The sequence below is a fragment of the Eucalyptus grandis genome, chromosome 2, assembly GCF_016545825.1.
Source record: "Eucalyptus grandis isolate ANBG69807.140 chromosome 2, ASM1654582v1, whole genome shotgun sequence".
Classification (NCBI taxonomy): Eukaryota; Viridiplantae; Streptophyta; class Magnoliopsida; order Myrtales; family Myrtaceae; genus Eucalyptus; species Eucalyptus grandis.
Genome location: NC_052613.1, coordinates 30846900 through 30869020, shown reverse-complemented (window position 1 = coordinate 30869020; position 22121 = coordinate 30846900). Strand labels below are relative to the sequence as shown.

Sequence of the window (22121 nt, the reverse complement as noted above, 5' to 3'; positions counted from 1 at the left end):
AACTCCGCATCAGGGTAACATGCAGAAAAATCAGCAGGTACATATTCGATTAACAGAGAGGTAGAACCTAACAAGCATACAACACATTCGATTAAATATAAGTACACAAGTCACCTTTTCATAGTTATGGTAGGACTGGCAGTGCATACCTCTATCTGCAGAGCCTGACTGAGTTTGGGAATGATATCATGGGAGCACATCGCATCAAAGAACTCTGCATCTGGTTAAGATGTAGAAAAATCAGCACGTATGTATTTGCTTAATAGAGGTAGAACCTAATGAGCATACAAAAAGTAGATTCTACATTCACAATCATTCAGTTTTGTGCTGATGAAACCATATCAAGTGCTTTGATCTTCACATGCATAAAAAAAACTTCCTTAGGACACTCCAGTTGGCCCATGAGCCTGTTCAAGGTCGCACAAAAGCTAGCCTTCAGCTGTTGCTGATGACACCTCAGCAAAATCCCTCTTCTTCATTTGATCGTTCTCTGGTATGGACTATGAATTGCCTCAGCCAAGTTAGCCAGACCCAGTGTAACGACCCGGGCCCACTGTGTGATATTGTCCGCTTTGGACACTTAGTCCTCAGTGCTTTAAAACGCATCACACAGGTTAAGGGGCCCAAGCCATTATAAACTGGCTTTGAACTCCCCCCCTAAACGATGTGAGACAAGAGAGAGAGAGGACCCCTTCTTTGCGCACGTCCGGGGACCAAGGTGCGGACGCACCGCCATCCCTCCTCCCCGCACACCGCCGCTCGGGCCATCACACTCTCCCCCCCCCCCCTTAGCAGAATAGCGTCTTCACTGTGGCTCCACACACTGGAGGGAGTCGGCTCTGATACCATTTGTAATGACTTTGGCCCACTGTGTGATATTGTCCGCTTTGGACACTAAGTCCTCACAGCTTTAAAACGCATCACACAGGTTAAGGGGCCCAAGCCATTATAAACTGGCCCTGGACTCCCCCCCTAAGCGATGTGAGACAAGAGGGAGAGGACCCCTTCCTTGCGCACGTCCGGGGACCGAGGCGCGGACACACCGCCATCCCTCCTCCCCGCGCACCGCCACTCGGACCGTCACACCCAGATCAATCATTTGATAAAATGATTCCACAACAACATCAGGATCGAACGGGATGCAAAATAATAAGCAAAATCTTAAGCTCCTCGCCTAGCTTGTTTTATAGAGCAGGCAAAAAATTATCCCAATCATGCGAAAGGTCATCTATACAACTCTTTGAATTGAAGTCCAAAAGTAAGCCTTGATCATTACATAGACCAATCGGACCTGTCACAAAAGTAGCACCAATTTATCTTGCTTGATAATCTTTCAACAATCTCACAATTGTTTATGGAAAGCCTGCCTACAATCGTAGATGAAAAAGGCTAGCTGAAACTAATTTTTACTTTTTTAAATCACGCACCAGAAAAAAATTGAATCTTGATTTTTATTTTAGCTCAGTTTCTCTTCCTTACTGGGAATTCATGCTCGAATGAACAATGGACAGGCTTTCCCATCATCACGAAAAATCGAGAGCTATTTGTCCTAACTAGGATATCTACCAATAGTCAAATCTGACACATAAAATTGCTCACAAAAGGAGTTCAAAATGGTGAAGGATTTTTTAAAGGAAAATACTAGTTTGAGTCATAGAGAAAAAAGGGATCTAGGCGCAGTTTATAAATTGAGTTGCAGAAGATCAACCTCTTGATGAAAAATTCTCATTTTGGGTTTACCAAGAGGTAAACTATAAATCACTAAGTAATTCTTGTTTACTTATGTCGTTAATTTTCATTTGTTGCCTCACAAGCCGCCAATCTATCTGCAAAAGTTGCCGATTGAAGATTAGCTGAAAAAACATTGCCGTGATGCAATCAACAGCAAATATATTTAGGCAAATCTGGATCAAATAGATACCAAGCGTCGAGCAAATAATTCTTAAAAGATATATCTGTTATAAAAGTATTACACTTTTCGGTCATGCTAGTTGTTATAGGACGAAGTATCTTACCAGATGACCAACGCCTTCTAACGTATGAAGAACCAAAATTAGATCTAAATTTTGATGTTGGCAGAGGCATCATGTTAGCTTCTAGGACCGACTTCCCTACTCTTGCAATTACGTAAGACTGGGAATTAAGTCTCGACACCACGTAGATTATGACAACCATTGATGTTCAACTCTTTCATGTTCCAAAAGCATCATAGGTCAGGTAATCTTTCGATGGAACCACAATTACATACATTCAACATCTCTAACAACTCCACCTTATCAAGACCTTGTATTTCGACTAGATTGTCGCAATAGCAAGTATTTAATCGCTTCAAGCCCTCGTAATTTCGGATGGATCGGCCTTATAATGGACTTTGCAGCTATATGTACATATTGTCTCCAAGAACTTCAATTTACCTTGGCCTAAATTTCAACTAGATTATCGCAATCCTCAATGTCCAATCCTTTCAGAAGATTCAATTGTGAGAGGTCCATTCTTTCAATGGAATTGTAGTGTTTTATTGACAACTCCTCCAAGTACTTGAATTTGTCAAGCTCAGGCAATATCAACTTAGGATAGGAGTCAACACAAAGTTTCAAGAGTCTTGAGGTAAGCTCTGGGAAGTACTCCAGTTGATCGTATCCATAAAAATGAAGTTCTTCCAGGGGGAATAGGTAAGAAAGCTCTAGCAACCTAGGAATTAGGGAATTGACCTGAAGTTATGTTATGCTGGAAGAAAGCTCTAGCAACGATCGAGCTCCTTACAGCCCTCTTGGTCAAGGCATTAGAGAGAAGAAAGATTCCAGATGCCTTCTAGCGGTTCAAATATCAATGTGCCAGTGATATGGAGAATCACGAGCAAAGACAAGTCATCAATTTCTCTTGGAATTCCACCTTTTAGATTATCACAAGATTCAAGAAATAGCCTTTGGCGGTTTGTTCAACCATCCAATAGCAATGGGTAACTATTCAAGGTCAAACATCCCCAGTGCTTTGCAAATTTGGTAAATCCCTAAATTGAGGTAGGAATTTCTTTTAGTGAACAACACCCGTAAAGGTTAAGGTATTTGAGAGAAGAAATATTCTTAATTGAGCTAGGGATTTCTCTCAATGACTTGCAATCCTCTATTCCAAGTACTTTGAGAGAAGAAAGATTCCCAATTGAGCTAGGGATTTCTGTCAATAACTCGCAACTCTTTAGATCAAGGCTTTTGAGAGAAGAAAGATTCCCAATTGAGCTAGGGATTTCTGTCAATAACACGCAACCCCATAGATCAAGCTGTTTGAGAGAAGAAAGATTCCCAATTGAGCTAGGGATTTCTGTCAATGACACGCAACCCCATAGATCAAGCTGTTTGAGAGAAGAAAGATTCCCAATTAAGTTAGGGATTTCTGTCAATAACTTGCAACCCCATAGATCAAGTTGTTCAAGAGAACAAAGATTCCCAATTAAGTTAGGGATTTTTGTCAATAACTTGCAACCCCCTAGATCAAGTCGTTGAAGAGAAGAAAGATTCCCAATTGAGCTAGGAATTTCTATCAAGGACACGCAAAACCCTAGATCAAGTTGTTTGAGAGAAGAAAGATTCCCAATTGAGCTAGGGATTTCTGTCAAGGACATGCAAAACCCTAGATCAAGTTGTTCGAGAGAAGAAAGATTCCCAATTGAGCTAGGGATGTTTGTCAATGACTCGCAATTCCGTAGATCAAGTTGTTCGAGAGAATAAAGATTCCCAATTGAGCTAGGGATTTCTGTCAATGACGAGCAAAACCCTAGCTGAAGTTGTTTGAGAGAAGAAAGATCCCCAATTGAGCTAGGGATTTCTATCAATGATGAGCATCTCCCTAGATCAAGTTGTTCAAGAGAAGAAAAATTTCCAATTGAGCTAGGGATTTCTGTCAATGATGTGCAAACACCTAGTTCAAGTCGTTTGAAAGAAGAAAGATTCTCAATCGAATGAGGAATTTTCCTCAATGAAGAACAGAAATTGAGGTCAAGGTATTGGAGAGACGAAAGATTCTCAATTGCGAGAGGGATTTCGACCAATGATCGACAAGATCTAATAACCGTTTCTCTAGCTTCCTCAGAGAATAGAGGATCGACATAGGAATCTCTGTAATGCCAACAGAAATTAAAAGGAGTTCTTTTAGTTCTTGCAATTCCCTCACTTCATCTGGTAGCTCTTTTAGATTATGACATTCACACAAGTCCAAGGAAATGAGGCTCTTGAGTTTGCCAATAGAAGGGTCGACTTGCTTCAGTTTGTGACACTCAGACAAGATGAGAATCTCCAACTTCGTGAAAGCCGAGAGATTAGGAGTACAGCTTAACTCTTGGCTATATGAAAGGTTAAGAACTTTTAGCTTCTTTGTCGCCTGTACAAAAGAGAAAAAGCTATCAAAAAGGAGTTTAATTGATAAAACAAAACAAAGTAAAGATCATAGAAGATGTATTTTTTTTCCATCTTACCATAATCAAACTCCATCCTCCCCAATCACTTGTAAGCTTGTTTCGTGACAATTCCAGCACCACTAATTTAGATAGATGCAAATTGATTGCTGAAGAAAATATATCGGGTTCAATGTATAACCATCGAAGCCATCTTAATTCAGGAAACAATTCATTAAAGTCTCCACTTATGGTCGTCCAGCAAAATGAAAGGAACCTTGAACTCGGCAAGTTTTTAAACCGTTCACTTGTGCATGTAGAGGAACAGCCACCAGGCCAATAACTGAAGCTATTAGGCTGCATATCAAATCAATGAAATGAGTGTTTGAATCGACTTCTAATTTTTTACTTTCGTTTTTCCAAGCTCCATACTTTCAATATTTGTCATCTTTTTACCCCTCCCCAAACATAAATGTTGATAGGTAAACACACACATACTATTTTGATAATTTTTTTTTAAATTCAAACAATATTTTAAATAAAAGAACACTTTTTCTTGCTTTAAAAAATTCAAGACGAAAAACCTCAATTCTTACCCCTCGCTTTTTTGGAATTTTGTAGTGCATGTACTTTGATTTTTATTAAAGTGGAAAAACATGAAACCTTTTAAAACATATGAATGTTAAAGAGTACCCATGGGTCACTTGTTAAGTAGCTAAGTAAGCACCTGATTTTCAATTTGTTAACTATTGTTATTAAGTGCTTAATCATTCTTTAGCAATACACCTTTAGCATTTGAATAATATTTTAGATTTTGACAGAAATTGGAAGAGAGCTGGCTGTAGACCAACTAAAAATGAACTAATTAACTTCCTTACATGGTGTCATAGTTAGACTAAGGTCTTAACATATGGAACAATAGGTTTGTAGATGCTGGGCAACATCTTTTGGCAAACTCTGCCACACGAAACTTCTGGCTTGAAATTACTTTGATATAAATGGTGTGCATAGTGTGGGTCATGTCTAGTCTATATTTGAAGAGAATGGTGATAAAAATCGGGATGGTATAACATGTTGATGAAGAGAATATTATATAACCGTTAAAGGTGGGAGATGTGTTGGTTAGAGAAGGAGTACTCTACCAAAATGAGACTTCACTCCTCTGCCATACTTTGTATTGGTAGGAGAATCCTTAAATGATAGTAAAATTGGAAGGGACCTAAAGTGATACCAATTTCATTTCTATAATTATAGCATCATGTTATATCAAATATAGACTAGACATGACCCACGCTATGCACACCAATTATATTGGATTGAGCAAGTGACACCAATTGATGTTTCAAATGATGAGCAATTCCCTCTTAAAAGAGAAGCAAAACACATGTTTATATATATATATATATGATTAACTATGTTTAGACAGTGGGCAATTGCGATTAATGATGTTGGTTTCCCCTTTTAAGAGCTAAATGATGAAAATAGCCCATGGATTCATTTAAATAAATACGATTTATAATGAACTTGATTTTGAGATAATTTAGGTTGAGAGAATAATAGAGAAATCTCTCTTGAAAAGAATAGTATAGGTGTCATAGGATGCATGTGGCAAGTTACATGTGAATGGCCTAGAAACAGAATGGTCGATACGAGGCATTAGTATAAAAGAGGCATTCAGAGGTAAAATCAGACAGGCACGGCAAAACAAAGTTCATCTTTTACTTTCCTTGTAATTTTCCTTTGATCGCACTTCCATTTCATGCAATTTCATTTAATATCTTTTTAAATTCCTTATAATTTGATTTTTAACGCATTTAACTTTTTCTTGTGCACTCCATCCAAAAGAAGTATGTCCACTGTTATTGGGAAAAAAAAAAAAGCAATGTCTTTCAAATGCGGTTTCCCGCCTGAATTTTTACTATAATCAGAGATTTTTTTTTTTTCTGGTTGAATTACTATAATGAAAGATTAAGAACTGTCAACTTATAAATTATAACTGTCTTTCCAAAGAACATGATTTGTCCATCTATATGTGCTTTTCCAATAGAGAAAAGGATATGATAGTTATTTCTTCATGATAAATTTATTCATGTCAGTTTCATGCATATACATGGTATGGCCTCACACTAGTTGATCCATATTTCACAACACTCGACACCTTTCTTCTTTCACATGAACTTTTGTGACAACGGTATCTGCTCCAAATTGAAAGCATTATCTTGTTTTTTTTTTTTTTGGAATGCTATTTATAGGCCGAGTGCAAAGATACAATAGGGTAGGAGATATAAGTAAACATTAAAAATATATATATATATATATATATATATATATATATATATATATTGACTGATCAACATAACTTGAGAGTGCATTTTTTTCCATTAGTTTCTTGAAAATATTATGAACAAACTGAACTGCTAAAAGACAAATTTGTTTTGTGAAATATGAACTCCCACGAACACTATCAAACTAAAGATAGAATTCTTTTTTCCCTTTTTTTTTTTGGTTGGGTTTAATTTTATGGTTCGACTCATTTGTCATTATCCGTACTTTATATATTAACTAGTGAAAAACTCAAGGTCTATTATTTCTCTTAAGAAAAATTATCGAATCAACAAAAGAATGTGCTATTTATAATGGTATGAGCGAACTAATTCAAATTAAATTGAGAAAATAAAGCTTTTTCCTTTCCCAACATCTCTTGGTTAATTGCAAAGGTTAATTCCTTGCCATTGATCAGTCATGAACCTACTAGGCTTCCCCAAATGGACAATATAAAATAATTAAATGACATGAACATTGACAATCTATGTAAAAACTAAACTTACTTTCAAATTTGACTTCATGCTGAAAATTGTTTATAGTTAATAAAAAAGTATTGATATAATAATAAGCATGACATTTCCTCTAAATAGTCAAGTTTGTGCAGTGGTTTTTGGCACAGAAGAGCGTTGTCCCAAATAAATAAATAATATAAAAACAACTTGGAGAGAAAAGAAGTGTTTATTAGGAAAAGCGAAGGAACGGACAATGGAAATGAAAGAAGCAATTAAAGAAATAATAAGAAGATCCACTGATTGTCAAACACCTAACCTAGTCCATGAGATGAACAAGGTCAACGTGACGTAACCCTAAAAGCATAGTAAGGTTTTCCCAATACAATTCTTAAGGAGATTTTTTACCATCATATCTATTAAGAGGAAAGAAGAAAGAAAAGAGATAGATGAAACTAGTAGAGGGACGGGTACTTTAATGATCAAAATGGGGGAAAAAAGCTTATCAAACATTGATTGTTCTTTACTGTTACTGATTTGCTTAATTATTATTTACTATGATTGGCACATATTTTTTTTACGACGTATATGCTTCATCCGTATTAATTACTGTAATTTTTCAGATTATTAATATTTTCAACTAGATATAAAGTTCCGTGCTTTTAGTGAACCAGATTTTTAGTGCAGAATCGTAGTTAAAGAATCTTAAACTGATTGTAAATTAAGTTTTTGACAGATGTAATTTATATCAATGAATTTGAATCAAATAAGGTAACCTTTTCATCCTTGGGACACTTATAATCCCAATAAGCTGTCACAATTCATCTACAATGGACATGAATGGATGTTTAAACATACTTTTTCCTAAAAAGTAGGAGCATTTCCTCATACTAAATAAAGAATAGAATAATTCATATTAAAAATATATATGTATAATTATGAGAGTGAGAGAGAGAGAGAGAGAGAGAGAGAGAGAGAGAGAGAGAGAGAGAGAGAGAGGAGGGCCAGATGTTACCTTTCCTCGTATTTGTTCTCGCTAAGGCTTCTTTGCTGATCCATGGTTCAATACATCTTTCAAGTGATTGTCCTTGGCAAAAAATGCTCCTTCCAAGATCTCTCAATTGATCATGCATCCATAACTTGCCATCATTTTCAATTTTTATTAAGCACCTCAGTACCAATTCTTCTATTCCTTGACTTGGACGAAACCCACAGTCCTCCCACATGTACATTGCGAATTTGATCTCTTCCCTGATAACGAAACAAGCAATATCGAGAAAAATCTGCTTATGTCCATCTTCTAATGCATCATAACTTATCTTCAGTATCTTTTGGACATCTTCATGCGGTCCTTCTTTCAATTTCTTCAACGTATCTTTCCATACATTTAGATTTGTTTTTTTATACAAGTATGAACCAACGACCTTAATAGCTAAGGGTAGCCCACCCATGGTGATTATGATTTCATGAGAGATATCCTCAAAGTCCGTTGGACAATGATCCATACGAAATGCATGTCTCTTAAATAAAAGCAAAGAGTGCACCTTACCCATTTCATTCAATTCATATGGGTAGTCTACCTCGAATTCAGATTGATCAAGAATAGCTTTATTTCTAGTTGTAACAATGATAATACTTCCTCTCATAAACCAATTACGCTTTCTAGCCAAAGCATCTAGTTGCTCTTTGTGATCTATATCATCCAGAAGAATGAGAACCTTTTTTTCTTTGAATCTAGATCTGATCAAACTAATTCCATGGTCAACATTCCATACTTGATCTTTGATTTTAAGTACTTCCTTAATTAGTTGTTTTTGTAGATAAACAATACCTTTGTACTGAGCCGTTTCTCGAATATTAGCAAGGAAGCTATGATGTACAAATTCATCCAACAACTGGTTGTAGATTAATTTGGCCAAAGTCGTTTTTCCAATCCCACCCATGCCATAGATTCCAATCATTCGAGCAGCACTGTCAGTAGTGTCTACCCAATTCCTGATTTTGCTCACATGCTCCCCAAATCCAACTAGCTCAGTAACATCAAGCTGAAAGTCTTGTTGTAATTTGCTCAGAACCTTTTTGACCACTTCTTCCACTAATTCTCCTTCATGCCTGTCAAACAACAAAATTCAATAATAACTACCTGATTATACTTAATCTCATCCAAAGACCAGCATATATTTGAGGATGCATGGGACCAATTAACATGCAAGCTGTTTTGGATTTACGCATAACAATGGGGGAAGACGGAATAGCGGTCATTCCAATTTTTTTTACACCCTATCCTTTTATGCCAATAGATGGATCTTGTTGAAATTAAATAAGGTGGTGTACCTGGCTCAAGAAGAGTCTTTCAAATTATAATGTTCATTATAACGATTGAGGTTGTTGCCCGTTCAAAGATAGGTCCTTTTTTTTTTTTTTTTTGGTTAAAAAATTCTAGGAGGAGAGGAGGCTATCCCAAGATTGCCTACCAATGAGGATTACTGGCATTGGAAATCAAGCCTAAACATGGTAAATGGGAATTTTCTAACCCTTCTCAGCCGAGCCAACCCGTTGGCATAATGAGGTCTAATTTATCTGGTAGCGATCAAGACCCAGCATTGGAGTCCATTATAGGCATATCATTTAGTGACTGATGCTATTGGCTGAAGGGGTTGTTTCTTCCGTTTTTTGGCTTTGTGTTGGAGACAAATGTAAAATTCTTGGGCACTGCGGGATCTTGGGTTTAAGTTGTCGTTCGTTTAGTTTTCACGAGATCCTGGGAAGTACTAGTGTTTGCTAGTCTTCGACCCATTAGGGTTGTTTATTGGGACATTTTGGGGATCTTTTCTAAGCTTGCAATGCAAGTAATACATCTGCATTTCATTGGTTTTGCGTGAAGAGAACTTATCAAAGAAAAAGGAAAAGTTCCCCAACCAAAAAAACGGAAGAAAAGTTCTGTGACGTACCCGTTGGCAAATTTCTCAGACTCCCACGCCTGTAAGTAACTCACTTCTTTAAGTGCTCGCGGCCCTTCCTGGATATCCTTCTCATCAAAATACTCCTGACTTGAACGGAAGGCATTCCCAAAATTTCCTTCTAGATTCCGCACATCTGATGGTTTAACTTTGTAAAAAATTGGCAGCACTATGTGTGACACCCTATTCTTGCAGTCCATCATATGGATGAGCTCACGAAGACACCATTTGCTAGTAGCATAATTTTCAGAGATGATGGGGATCGAAATCTTAGATCGTGAGATGGCACCAAAAATTTGTGAACTAAAATCCTCACCAATTGGGATGCTCTTATCGTCCTTGAACACAAAAATAGGCACAGTCCCAGAATTGACCAGTCTATTGTAGAGGTGGTCAGTGAATTCCTTACGAGTATCTGAGCCTCTAAAGCTCAAGAATATGTCGTATGCATCGTCACCTTGTCCTGTGAGTTTTGGAGAGATGAGCGAAGAAGTGGATGCTCCCTCGGTGCTCTCTTTCTGTGCTCTCTTTCTCTTTCTCTGACTTTGCCCTTTATCCATGGCGATCTGAGAGGGAAATGCTGAAAAAAGTTCGTGCTCCTGAGAGAGAGAGAGAGGGGGAGGACACGGCCTTCAGTTTGGGTGACCAACGTGGCTTGACTGCAGAAGATTAGGTGATGGCCCCTAAAAAGGGCCCCCAAAGAACCCCTTCATTTACTTGTTCAGAATGCCAATTCACATTGAAAGAAGTAATTAAACAAAAAAGTCGAATGCCAGTGCTCCTAGCTACCACGCCTAATCGACTTCCTCAAAACACATGGTATAACGACATAACTTTGTCTATGATATTTCAAGACAGATTCTTTTAGTTCACACCTAAAACATTGAAATTATGTAGGAGATACCATGGAACCATCTTCCACCAAATATAAACTCCCACGACATCTTATCCTTATAATAGCCTTCGACTTTACTCTTATTATTTTTAGCCTAATATACAAACAAACCTCATTATCTTCACCACCTCATTTTCCCAACCCTTTCTACTAACCCCATTTCGGTTGGCAAAACTAATGTGGTGTCATGTAATTGTTGCCCAGTGGAGATCATTCTCCAGATGCGTGCACTTTCCTAATTTGAGAAAATTTCCATCTATCATGATTTAATTGGCAGGATTCAAGTTTTAGGCATTGCTTATATGTAAAATTAACTAAAACTAAAATATTAATTGAGGAAAAAATTTCATTTGTTTGGCTGTTTAAATTATGAAGGAAGTTGATGAAAATGATTTTAAATTGAGGGGGAATATTTCCTTTTGGGCCGACATTTTATTTCTTTCTAAAAGTGCATAGAAATTAAAGAAGATATTGAGTAGGGCTTTTCTAAGAGTATTTCCCTGAAAATGCGGGTCCAAAAATTTTTCAATTAACCTGTACGTTAATTTTAGGGCCTTTAGTGTGATAAAAGAAATATTTGTAAATATCTATGCTTTTAAATATCCTCTTTTGGACCTCATCCTCTAGTCAAGTCAACCTCGTTGGCTTGATCCAATCACGAACAACGTGTACATTAATTTTTCAATTAGGCTATAAAGAACTGGAATCTGTGTACAAGTATATTGCATTCGCCTAAAGACATAAGCATACGTTTGGTTTTTATTGGGTTATAGAAAATCAGAATTTGATCAATCATTTAAATGTTAATAATTGATTTGAAAGGGGGTGCATGACAACCACTCTATTCCAGAATTAGTTTCGGGAACAGAAATAGATTTTTTTATTTCTATTTTTAGAAAAGTTTCTAAGCAAAAATAACCATTTGATAACGACACGAAATTTCTACTCTAAAAATAGAAATTCGTTTGATAACGACACAAAATTTCTTCCTTTCGGACGGCGATAGACCAGCGATCGGCAGTGGGATTGACGGCCGATGGCCGGTGGCTGGTGGCGGCGGTGGCCCGCGACCGGTGGTGGCAGCGACCGGCGATGACCGGTGGCGGCAGCGGCGAGCGACCGACAGATGGTCAGCAGTGACAAATGAAGGATCGATTGACGAACGATGAGAAGAATTTTTATTTTTGATTTCTATTCTAGAAATAGAGGAGTAGAAAATTTTAGCTTCGATTTCTTTTCCAAATCTATTTCTGGAATAGAAATTTATTCCAAAAATAAAAAAACTGAATAGGTTTATTAAACGAATTTCTTTTCGAAACAAGTCTCGGAATGAAAAACTATTTCGAAACAGAAATTTTGGTTATCATGCACCCCCAAACAAAATTAGATATGGGTGAAAGAGGTCAAGAAAGGACTGAGCTAGTAATTATGGATGTGATTTTATATTAAATTATGTTTAAAATTGTCATATATTTAATGAAGTTGGAGTTGTGAGTTAGGGATAAACAAATGCTCATGGTTATTTATCTTTTACTCATTACACGCCAACACCACATGCTATAATTCCATGTATAAATACTTTATTTTGAACCGGTATATCATCACTGAGCCTTTCATTTTAAATCTTCAAATCTTAAACATTGATTGATATCTTATCTGTAGAACTAAAGCTATAAATTTGTTAGATAGCATCAAACGGAGGAGCAGATTCCCTCAGTGCACTCTTTTTCTTCTTAGTGAGATGTTTGGACACAAGCATAGAGACGCAAGAAGCACCGCAAAGGAACCGATCTGAAACGAAACGGTGCAGCCATTTGTTTGCCTTGCTCTGACTTTGCCCCTTCTCCACGTTAGTCTGACCGATTAGAAATCACACAAAATTGTACGGATTCGGTGGAAGCAGGAGAAGGAGAGAAGAAAGCAAGTAAAAGGAAGCTGCTGAAGAAAATTAAGAGACGACCAAGGTTTGAAACAATGACGTTGAGTGCTTGTCCCCATTTTTATTGGAGGGCCCACCTTGAAAAAATCACCGCAAAGCTTTTTTTCTTCAACTAAATGGAAGAAGAATAGGATTATTGACTAAATTCATGATAAACCAGGTTAAATTGATTAATCACATTTTGAAGAACGAATTTATTATTTGTAATAAGAAGTGTAAGAAATGAGTGTTATAAAGTTAGGTGAATCTATTAATATGTGCGTATGGCTCAATTTATGTGATAGTTTTCACATGTGTCATAAGATATTTTTCTTCCTATTGAATACCATGTAAAAGATATTAAGTTAAAGATAAGATCATAGATAGATATATGTGAATATGGATATTGATTGACACGGGTATAAAAGTCATATTATACTGTTGAATAACAAGCCCTCAATTATCTACTTCTATTCTATTTTTAGAGAACTCGTGTATTTGGGAGTCCCTATGATTAAGTAAATCAAGATTTTACCATGACTGCAATTTTAGAGAGACGCAAAAGTGAAAGAAGTCATCATAATATTGATTTTGGTATGTTTTGTACTGTGATGATTGAAACTATCATGAGTGGAGAGCAGGTAGAAAGTAGCAATATAGTTTTCGTGTTTTGTTCAGAAAAAGCAGCAATAGATTTAACAATGCTCCAACCTTGGCATATTAACTCATTCAACTTTTTTTTTTTACCCTTTTTTCAGTTAACTGACTCTGTCAATTTTCAAAACTCTGAAGGAAGAATGAGTTAGAGGTGAAGGCAATGTACCTTTTAGGATTATCTTGTCCAATAATTCAAAGGAAGAAAGCATATTATTTGTCTAGAATGTTCTATTGAGAGGCAAAATTGTCGAATAAAATCCAATCAAGAAAATACTTGCTTTTATGGATGATTGGTTATAGAGTGTGTAGATTCCAAACCGAGACTTGAAACCTACCCTATCAAAGCCTGTTTCCAATTCTCGAAATTGAAAATCAAACCCTTGATCCCAAAATTGGCCGCAAACCGGCCTACTACTTTTTATTTTCTGTTTCTTTTTTATTTAATTTATCTTAGACCTTCATAGACAAAGATTCAGCCCTAAAAATGGAGGCTTTGGCCATTCGTGCGGCTTTGTTGAAATTAGTGGAGGCAAGAAAGAGAAAGGAGTCTTTGGCAGGAAAGAAGGAAAAGTCTTCAGCTTCGCAGGAACTAACCTACAAGTGCGAAGTACACTCTGACAACAAAGTTGTGATGGAAAGTTTAATGGGCTTAATTATGAGCCCATGGATGGTGCAAGCAATTGTAGAAGATACCATAAGTAATGCTGACCCAACTTCAAGGAGTCCAAGTATCTTATGCGCCTAGAGAAGCTAACAAGCCTGCCGATTGAGTAGCAAAAATCTATGGAGACAACTGCCTTCCTCAGAATTGGGTTTCATATCCCCCTGTCCACTTTCGGTTTTATTATGTAATGATCTCGAACTTAGTTGCAGTTCAGCAACAAATTAGTAATGGTAAGTGCCTTATCGACCAAAAAAAAAAAATAAAGAATCTAGCGTGCTGGCATTCTAACTCATTCTAGCTTAATAAAGGATGGACGATGAATTGCGATGTAAACCAACAATGAGACAGAGAGGCCACATGATTAGTCACATCTAAAGTCGAAAGCAAAGGCTTCCCTTTTCTACAGAAGTCGATTATGAGCTGGAGCTGGTGACACACCACGTTAGCAGCCTCCCACATTAGACAAAAAAAAAGCCCAATACACATTACACACTAGTTCGGCCGCAACAAATCAACAAAAATGACACGCTAATAAGAGATGAAAAAGCGATTACCTTCCGCGAGCAGAGATGCGAAGAGAGGTGCAAGGTCGGAGAGAGAAGACCCTAAACAAGCCTCGGCGAGAACTTTCAAGAGGGAAATGAACAAAGAGAGCGAGCGAGGACTGCCGATGATAGCGTTGAACTGTTCTGCGAGAGAGAGGACGGATGTAAAAGGTTCAGAAAGTGACATATGAGAGAGAGAGAAAGAGATTGTAGTAAGAACTATTAAATTCCGCCAGGTTTAACCAATCCAACTGCTCATACTGATTAGTTTGAATAAGGGGAACCTAGTAAGAAAAATCTGCAATAAATGTGTCGAGCGAAATTTTGAAAAAATCGATGGAATTTCACATGTTATATTGTGCATGGTTTTAAGGATGTTAGATGTCATGCAATGAGTAATAATCAAATGTTTTTATTTTCTTCTACCATAATGTAATAGACTATCCGGCTCCTCTGGAAAAGTAATGCAGAGACAGAATTACTAGGATGGGCTTTAATGTCTAAAAAGGAGTTACCTTAAAGCGCATCAAGTCGTGTCCGAGTCTCAAAAGCAGCACAATTCTGAGACCACCTCCACGCCTCAATCTAGAGCTATCAAAGCCAGAAATCTCAGAGCGAAAGAGGAGCGTCTCAAGTGATTTATGGTGATTGGCGTGTCTGCTTCTGGGGCACGAGCACTCGGGACTTTAAATAAAGCTTTACTTCGAACCTCTTGCCCCGAAGGAGACGCGCAATCTCGTGGAGAGGATTGCGCGACAAGATTGCGCGTCTTTTCACGCGGCAATTATACTGCTTTTTTACCCTCACCTTCTTGAGCAAGACCACCGAAACAAACCTTCCTTCCTCGAAATCGGTAAGACTACCTCGCTGTAGACTTCAAAGATATTTTCGTTGCTTCTACCGCAAGGAGAAAATATTGGTTCGCCGGTCACGAGCTGGTTCTTCGCCGTCGAACAGAGGGAGGGCAGATAGAGACGCGAGGGGAGAGAAAGAGCAAGGAGGGGCGGCGGATCTGGAGCTGGAGGGGCGGCGCGGTGGTTCGCCGGTCGGAAAGACGGAGAGCAGAGAGAGCGAAGGAGGTCGCGATCCTGTTCGTCGGAGAGAGAGAGGGAGGGTAGAGAGAGAGGAAGCGCATAAAAAAGAGAACTCGCAAAAAATTATATATTTTTTTAATTTTTTTTTTTTTCGGCCCCTATCTTTCATATATTAGTTTTCCAAGATAGATTTCAAAAGATTAAAAAAAGAAGAAGGTGCAGGACAGTTGTTACTGGAGCATTCATTCTTGAAAGAAACCCTTCCCAGTTTTTAGCTGCACACAAGTTGTCCGGTGAGCCTTTTCTTAAAACAAAAAATATTCAAAGTGTGTTTCCTTGGCGAAGTAAAGTGTAAAGTTTAATATTCCAAAGCTAATGGAGAAAGAAGAGGGACTCACTAGATAAAGTGCTAGACTTTTCATTGGGCCTTTACTATAAGTTATTCTAAATCTTCCACAATCGTCGGTTCCTTATGAAAAGAATAATTATACATAGAAGAATCCAAACTTTACCGTTGGACGGTGAAAACGAGATAATGTGTGAAATGATCGATTGATAATTGGAGCAAAGAGAAAAATGGCCCGACGCTTTCAACCCATATTAAGGGATATTCGATGCAAAAGCTGAAACTGCTATGTATAAAGAAAAATGCGCACACAAAACTCATTGAAACTACCTATTCAATTGGTCATCCGTGTTGTTGGCAAATTCACACTCTATATGAAAGAGTTACTTTCGCTTGGAATGTAATTTATGAAGTCTCATTTGTTGAGGCCTAAATTTTGCGGACAATAAAAGAACACAGAAAATGAAAAAAAAGAAGTAAAGAATGATAAAGCTCCAATTAAGCCCAATACTTTCTAATCCATTTAGCTAGAAAGGCTGACCTGGAGGCCGATGACGGGATCTGTTTTGCCTCACTGGAGATTTTCCTTCGTCGCCAAAAGGCGAAGTGTTTTTTAAAAGGGTTTTTTGCCATAGCTTTTTTTTTGTTCTTTTGTATTTTTGCTATAGCTTTAAAGAGGTGAGAAAAGTGGGAGCGGTGGGTGGGATGGGCATCAGATTCCTTCCTTAACGCCGTATCCCTCCCTCCTTAAGGAAAAGATTAGGTGGCAGATGAGATCGGAGGAGCTTCGAACCGACTTCGGAGGATCGGATTCAGACGTTTTTTTTTTTTGGCGTGGGAAGAATCCGGTTCCGATTGCCGTTTTTTCTGCTTTGTCCACTCGCCCAAGTTAAGGACTAGAAGTCATGTCCGTGATATTGCCTTTTTTTTTTTTCTCCTTTCATTTTTCTTTCAGAGTTGGAAATATGTCAACCCTTCTCAATGTTCGAACCTATCGGATGGACGCCGTGCATGGCGGCTTGGTAAAATTTAGAAACCTTTGTCAAATAGACGAGCTATAAACACGCAACGAGAGTCGCTATTATGGGACTGTCAATCGTGTGATAAGTTACTTGCTTGATAATAAATGTTTTTAAAGTTGAGGACGAATGGGAAGACTAGAGGTGGTGCGATATAGATGCTATGAGTGCTCTTAGGGTTTTGAGATGTAATCAAGGTCCTCGTCTCTTTGGAAAAGTAAGAAATAATGACCAGCACAGTCATTCCCTTTAAAATAAATTGTTATTATCTTTAAGGATTGTTACAAGTGTAATAAATAGTTACTTAACATCGAAGATAATAGAATAGTTACATTAGGATTTCAAAAGATTAAAAAAAAAAGAAGAAGTAACAATTCCACCATCTCGCCGATGAACTCCCACTTCTCCGCCCTCGCCTACTGCGACACCCTCTAGCTCATCTTCGAGAGGCTCCCTGTCCTGGACCTGGCCCGCGCAAGCTGCATCTGCCGCATCTGGAGCTCCGTCGCCTCTGATCGCAACATGGTCACCCGAGCCTTTGCAGCCCCCTGGAGATTGAAGGAGATGGTCGGCATCCCGAGCTCAGGTAGCTTCTGGAGGGATAACGGCATAGGGAAGTTTGCCATCTCGCACCGGATTAAGTGTGGCAATAGCATTGCGAGCCTCACTGTGAAGTACTCCACTCAGGTAATGGAGTTTCTGTCCCTTTTGCTGTATTTTTTTTTTTTTTTTTTGGGTAAGGTAAAAGATATATTGACTTTTAATCAACATCTATACAGTAGGAGTCTCAGCACCAAAAACTTATACTCAAAATGACAAACATGTCATAACGAGTGGAAGGGTGTCGAGAAAAAAGCAAACACAAACAGCCAAACAATCCTTTTTGCTGCATTGATTGTGAGCAAAACTGTGAATTATGTTGGCAGCGAAATGATTTTCTCGCGTAGTATACTCTAAATGTTGCAAATGACATGCTTTGGCGCTGCATTTTCGATGGAGATTCACTTTCAGCTGATTCTGAAGAACAAATGGATTGCGATTTCACTTAAAAGTTAGCTAAAGTGGTGTGTGCGGCTACAGCTTTTGAAACTTCGCGAAGAAGGTTTCTTGGTAGTATCCTTCTGATGTTTCGGAAGTCATGTAGGTTTGTTCTGCATGTGGTCATGTGTAGCCAAGGTTAGACGTGGGTAGGTCCGTTTGAGTGAAGTGGGCGGAAGCTGGGAGCCTTATTGTGAATTTTCATGGAATTTCTGGTGGGTTTGCTTTGCTGATGGCTTGGAATCCATCCGGTTTCTTCTCCAGCATAGATTGTCTATTTGGTTATTCATTGGCGCTGAGAGGATGGGTGGGGATGGGTTAGGTGCTTTTCATAATATACGAATTTGTGATCCTGAGTTTGATGGCTAAAATGGCGAATCCCGAAGAATGCTGAGGACTTGTTGGTTCAGGAATGCTGTACAGCTAGCGACAATTATCAGGTCTTTGCAGAGGCTTTTCTCCTTGAGGAAGCATTCTGTCATTCCTACATTATAACAGCCAAAGTTGGATAGCTCTGTTGATTGGTGCAGGATTGTCTAAGTACATAGTTTTGTTCAATTTCGGGCATGGCTCTTTTATACCTCCGTTCAATTGGGTTCTGGCCTCTTTGATAAAGGTTAGCTTGGGGGAATTTACTAGGAGAAGAAAAATGTTGACAAGATGCTGCACGGTGTACATATCATTTGATGATGTTCATAGCTTCTTTGTGCAGGCTGGCGGTTGAATGACTTCAACATTAATGACAGATTTATCCCATTGAGTGGGGATAGTTATAATTTTACGCTGTTGCTCTATATTGTATCGAATGGGTGGTAAGATAGATGCTCAATGGAATTTTCTACTGCACATCTTATAGATTTATTCCCATTGGAGAAGGCCAGACTAATGGACATACGAATTTGTAATTTTGGAGTGACTTCATCTTTTAGTGAAGCCTAAAATATAAAGAAGGAAAAGGAAATGGTTACACTTGGAAGTCATTGTCGCGGTTTCTTCTGGAGGTATGGAGGAAGGTTGGGGCTTGAACAAAAAATTTATGTCTTAGGGAGCATAGGGTCCTCTTCTTGTAAAACATTATGAAATCTCTTCATGTTGTAAAGTTTTCTTAAGTTTGCCAAGCAAGAAGCATCTCTGGTTACTAATAGCAAAAAGATATGCTTGATTGATGGCCACATATTGAGCATCTTAATAGATAATCACAATCTCTTAATTCCCAGAACACACAAGGCTAAATGATGCTCAGATTTTGCAAGTCATCAGTGTGAAATGATGGGCAATGCACTTTGTGATCATCATGATAGTTCCTGACTTAATAACATTGACATAGAAATAGTAGATGATTCTGCAATGGTGGTATTGATTCATCGAAATGGTTGAACGTGAAACCTCAAATTCTGAGAACTCAAGTTGTTTGTGCAACTAGGAAATGAATGTCTTTATATGGAAATTTTCCATGGTTGTAGTCATAATAATCCCTGAAATAATGACGTCATGTAGTTAGATCTCTCTGGGTTCAATGTTTTGATAACTGTTGGTAGAGACTTACTTTTAGAATGGCTTCCCTGAATTTTTTTCTTCCCTGCTTCAATTTTTTCTGTCAAGCATATCCCTGTGTGCCTGTCTACACCCATGTCACATGCTTAAAGAATTTCTTTTGTGCTGTCAGGTCATGGACATAAAGCGCTTGAACAACATGATGAGTGATCATGGTATATATTCGAGGGAGAGATTGTTAATCCCCATAAGCAACTCTGACATTCTTATCAATTCCACATGCTACATAGAGCGAGATAACCATGCAAAGAGGGAAGTCGCTGTGCTTTACCCAGAAGGCGTCCAGGACATAGAGATGAATTCTTTGCTAAAGTGGACAACCTCTGGACAAGGGAAGAAGAGAATACTCGACTCGCTTAGGAGGAGCATGCAGGTTGATGATGGGACTGCTCAGTACTACTTGTCTATCTCCGATGGTGACCCAAGGGCTGCGCTCTCTGAATTTTCGGAAGACCTTAGGTGGGAGAGACAGGTGGGCTTGGCCTAAAGGAAATGGTTAGGCAACATCATGGCTGCTTTAATAAGATGAAATGTGTGGTGAAGGCAGCTTGAAGCCCGGGACTGGAATTGATCCTATTTCTTCATGTGTGCCATTCTCTGTTTCTTTGCATTCTTGGTTCAACTCCAACTGTCGATTAACTTGTTTCCCCCATCACTCTGTTGATACACCATTGTATAATGCACTTGTAATATGCATTTCACATGAAAATACAGTGTCCATGAGGAAAAGGGTGGTGGTGCTTGTATAATTCTCTGATCAAGTGATCAACCTACATATATGTTTAGCCATTTGCAAAGAAATGGAGCATATGATTTACTTATGCGTGGACTGACTAATGTATTTACGGAGTAATTTGTGTGCGGATAGACTAATGCTTTAGTGAATTGTCCGAGGTGTTGATACACTTTCAGCTGAACTCGTAGATGTAACTATGGGTGGACAGAATCTTTTGAATTCGGTGACTGCGGTTGCTAAAGAAGCCTCTTGAAGAAGCCATTGAAATTTAGGAGCATCGTGGCTGACCAAGGTGTTGTTTGGCAATGCTTTGGGAACATCTGTTTCTCTAATGAGTAGAAATAGAATAAAAGCGCATTTGATAATTTTTTTTTCTCGGAAATGAATTTGAAATAGAAATAAAAAATAAAAATAAAGTTATTTTTTCGTTTCTAGGAATAACTCCAGAAACAATGGTTGGCAATCGACCAGACCATGCCCAACCCCCTCTCGAGCCTTGCTGTGGCTGGGAGTGGTCGACAAGCCTCGCGATGGCCCAGCGAGGCTCCACCTCGCCTAACCACTGTGAGGTTGGCCTCACCTAGGTGGGCAATGCCAACCTTGCGATGGTCGGGCAAGGTAGCTAGGGCAAGGCTGAGAGGCTCGGGGACCTCGTCAGTGGTCAGTGAGGCTCTCCATGGTGATCGGCTAGAGGAAGGAGAAGAAAGAAAAAATTAATTAATAAATAAATTAAAAGAAATTCTAAGTCAAAAAATATTTGGGGTCATATTGAATATATTTCTTTTCTAGGAATAGAAATTTTATATAGTTCTCAAAAGCCTTCAAATATTTAGAAATTGCTCCTGAAAACAAAAATAGAAAAAAAGTGTTTTTCAAAAGAAACTGTTTTTGGAAACAAAAACGTTATCATACCTCCCCAAGTAACCAAGACAATTCCGATGTTCTGTATGAATAAGATCAAAAGTATTTTTCAGTAACTTTTATAAATCGATTAGTTAAAATGGTGATCCGCCACTTATTTGGCTCGTGATGTGTTTGTACCCGCACTTTTATAAAAATAAAATAAAAATACTAGGGTCTGTTTGATTGTTCAAAAATTATCAATTGTTTTAATAATTTATAGATGTTTGTTCGTAAAGCTTATACCCACATGTTAATGTCATTGATTCTTATATGAAGACACAAATCTTAATTCGAGTGACACACAATTTTTTTTTTTTTTTTTTTTTTATAAAGTTATGAACTAGGTTTAACATGAGCGATACATAAATCTTAATTCATATTAAAATCATTAACCCATTTTAAGACTTGATAAGTTTTAAAATTTGATTGCACTATTTAAAAGTTGTAGAACTTAATTTTATTTTCGTGACAAATTTTAGTTTTTCCAGTACACTTATCCCTTTGATTGATTTGAAAGGCATAAAATCATAATTTGGTTGCTAAGTTGCTAATAGCTCTAGTCGAATATTGGTTTTATCAATTATTTAGTGTCTAGATTAAAAATTGGTTTTCTTTAAATATTTTTTTGGCTGAATCTATCGTTAAATGTTTTTTGGTCGGAATCTATCATTATTTTTGACAGTAGTAAAAT

At 37.9% G+C, this 22121-nt stretch overlaps 1 protein-coding gene and 1 pseudogene across 2 annotated transcripts; one reads left to right on the top strand and one right to left on the bottom strand.

Annotated features, from left to right (window-relative positions):
* Positions 1–8207: 8207 nt before the first annotated feature.
* On the bottom strand, positions 8208–14945 carry LOC120286315 (disease resistance protein RPV1-like). 2 transcript variants are annotated; one of them, XM_039306052.1, is made up of 4 exons: positions 14810–14945; positions 10113–10720; positions 8993–9273; positions 8208–8412 (listed from the first exon to the last, which is right to left on the bottom strand). In XM_039306052.1, exons 2-4 carry the CDS (start codon positions 10679–10681, stop codon positions 8348–8350), a joined length of 915 nt encoding a protein of 304 aa, XP_039161986.1. In that variant the 5' UTR covers positions 10682–10720; positions 14810–14945; the 3' UTR covers positions 8208–8347. The 2 variants fall into 2 exon arrangements, with proteins under 2 accessions (XP_039161986.1, XP_039161985.1); XM_039306051.1 differs by lacking the exon at positions 14810–14945 and adding an exon at positions 12977–13590 and having other exon boundaries at positions 10113–10804.
* Positions 14946–17362: 2417 nt separating this feature from the next.
* Positions 17363–20614, top strand: LOC120290635 (annotated as a pseudogene).
* The last annotated feature ends 1507 nt before the right edge of the window (positions 20615–22121 follow it).

Bases quoted from the DNA above. Each gene is read 5' to 3' on its own strand.
- LOC120286315 (XM_039306052.1), bottom strand. From the start codon at position 10,681: ATGGATAAAGGGCAAAGTCAGAGAAAGAGAAAGAGAGCACAGAAAGAG. The intron at 9,274-10,112 runs GTACGTCACAGA...GTTGTTTGACAG, and splicing joins TCTGAGAAATTTGCCAACGG to GCATGAAGGAGAATTAGTGG. The intron at 8,413-8,992 runs GTATTGTTTATC...TTTCGTTATCAG, and splicing joins AGAAACGGCTCAGTACAAAG to GGAAGAGATCAAATTCGCAA.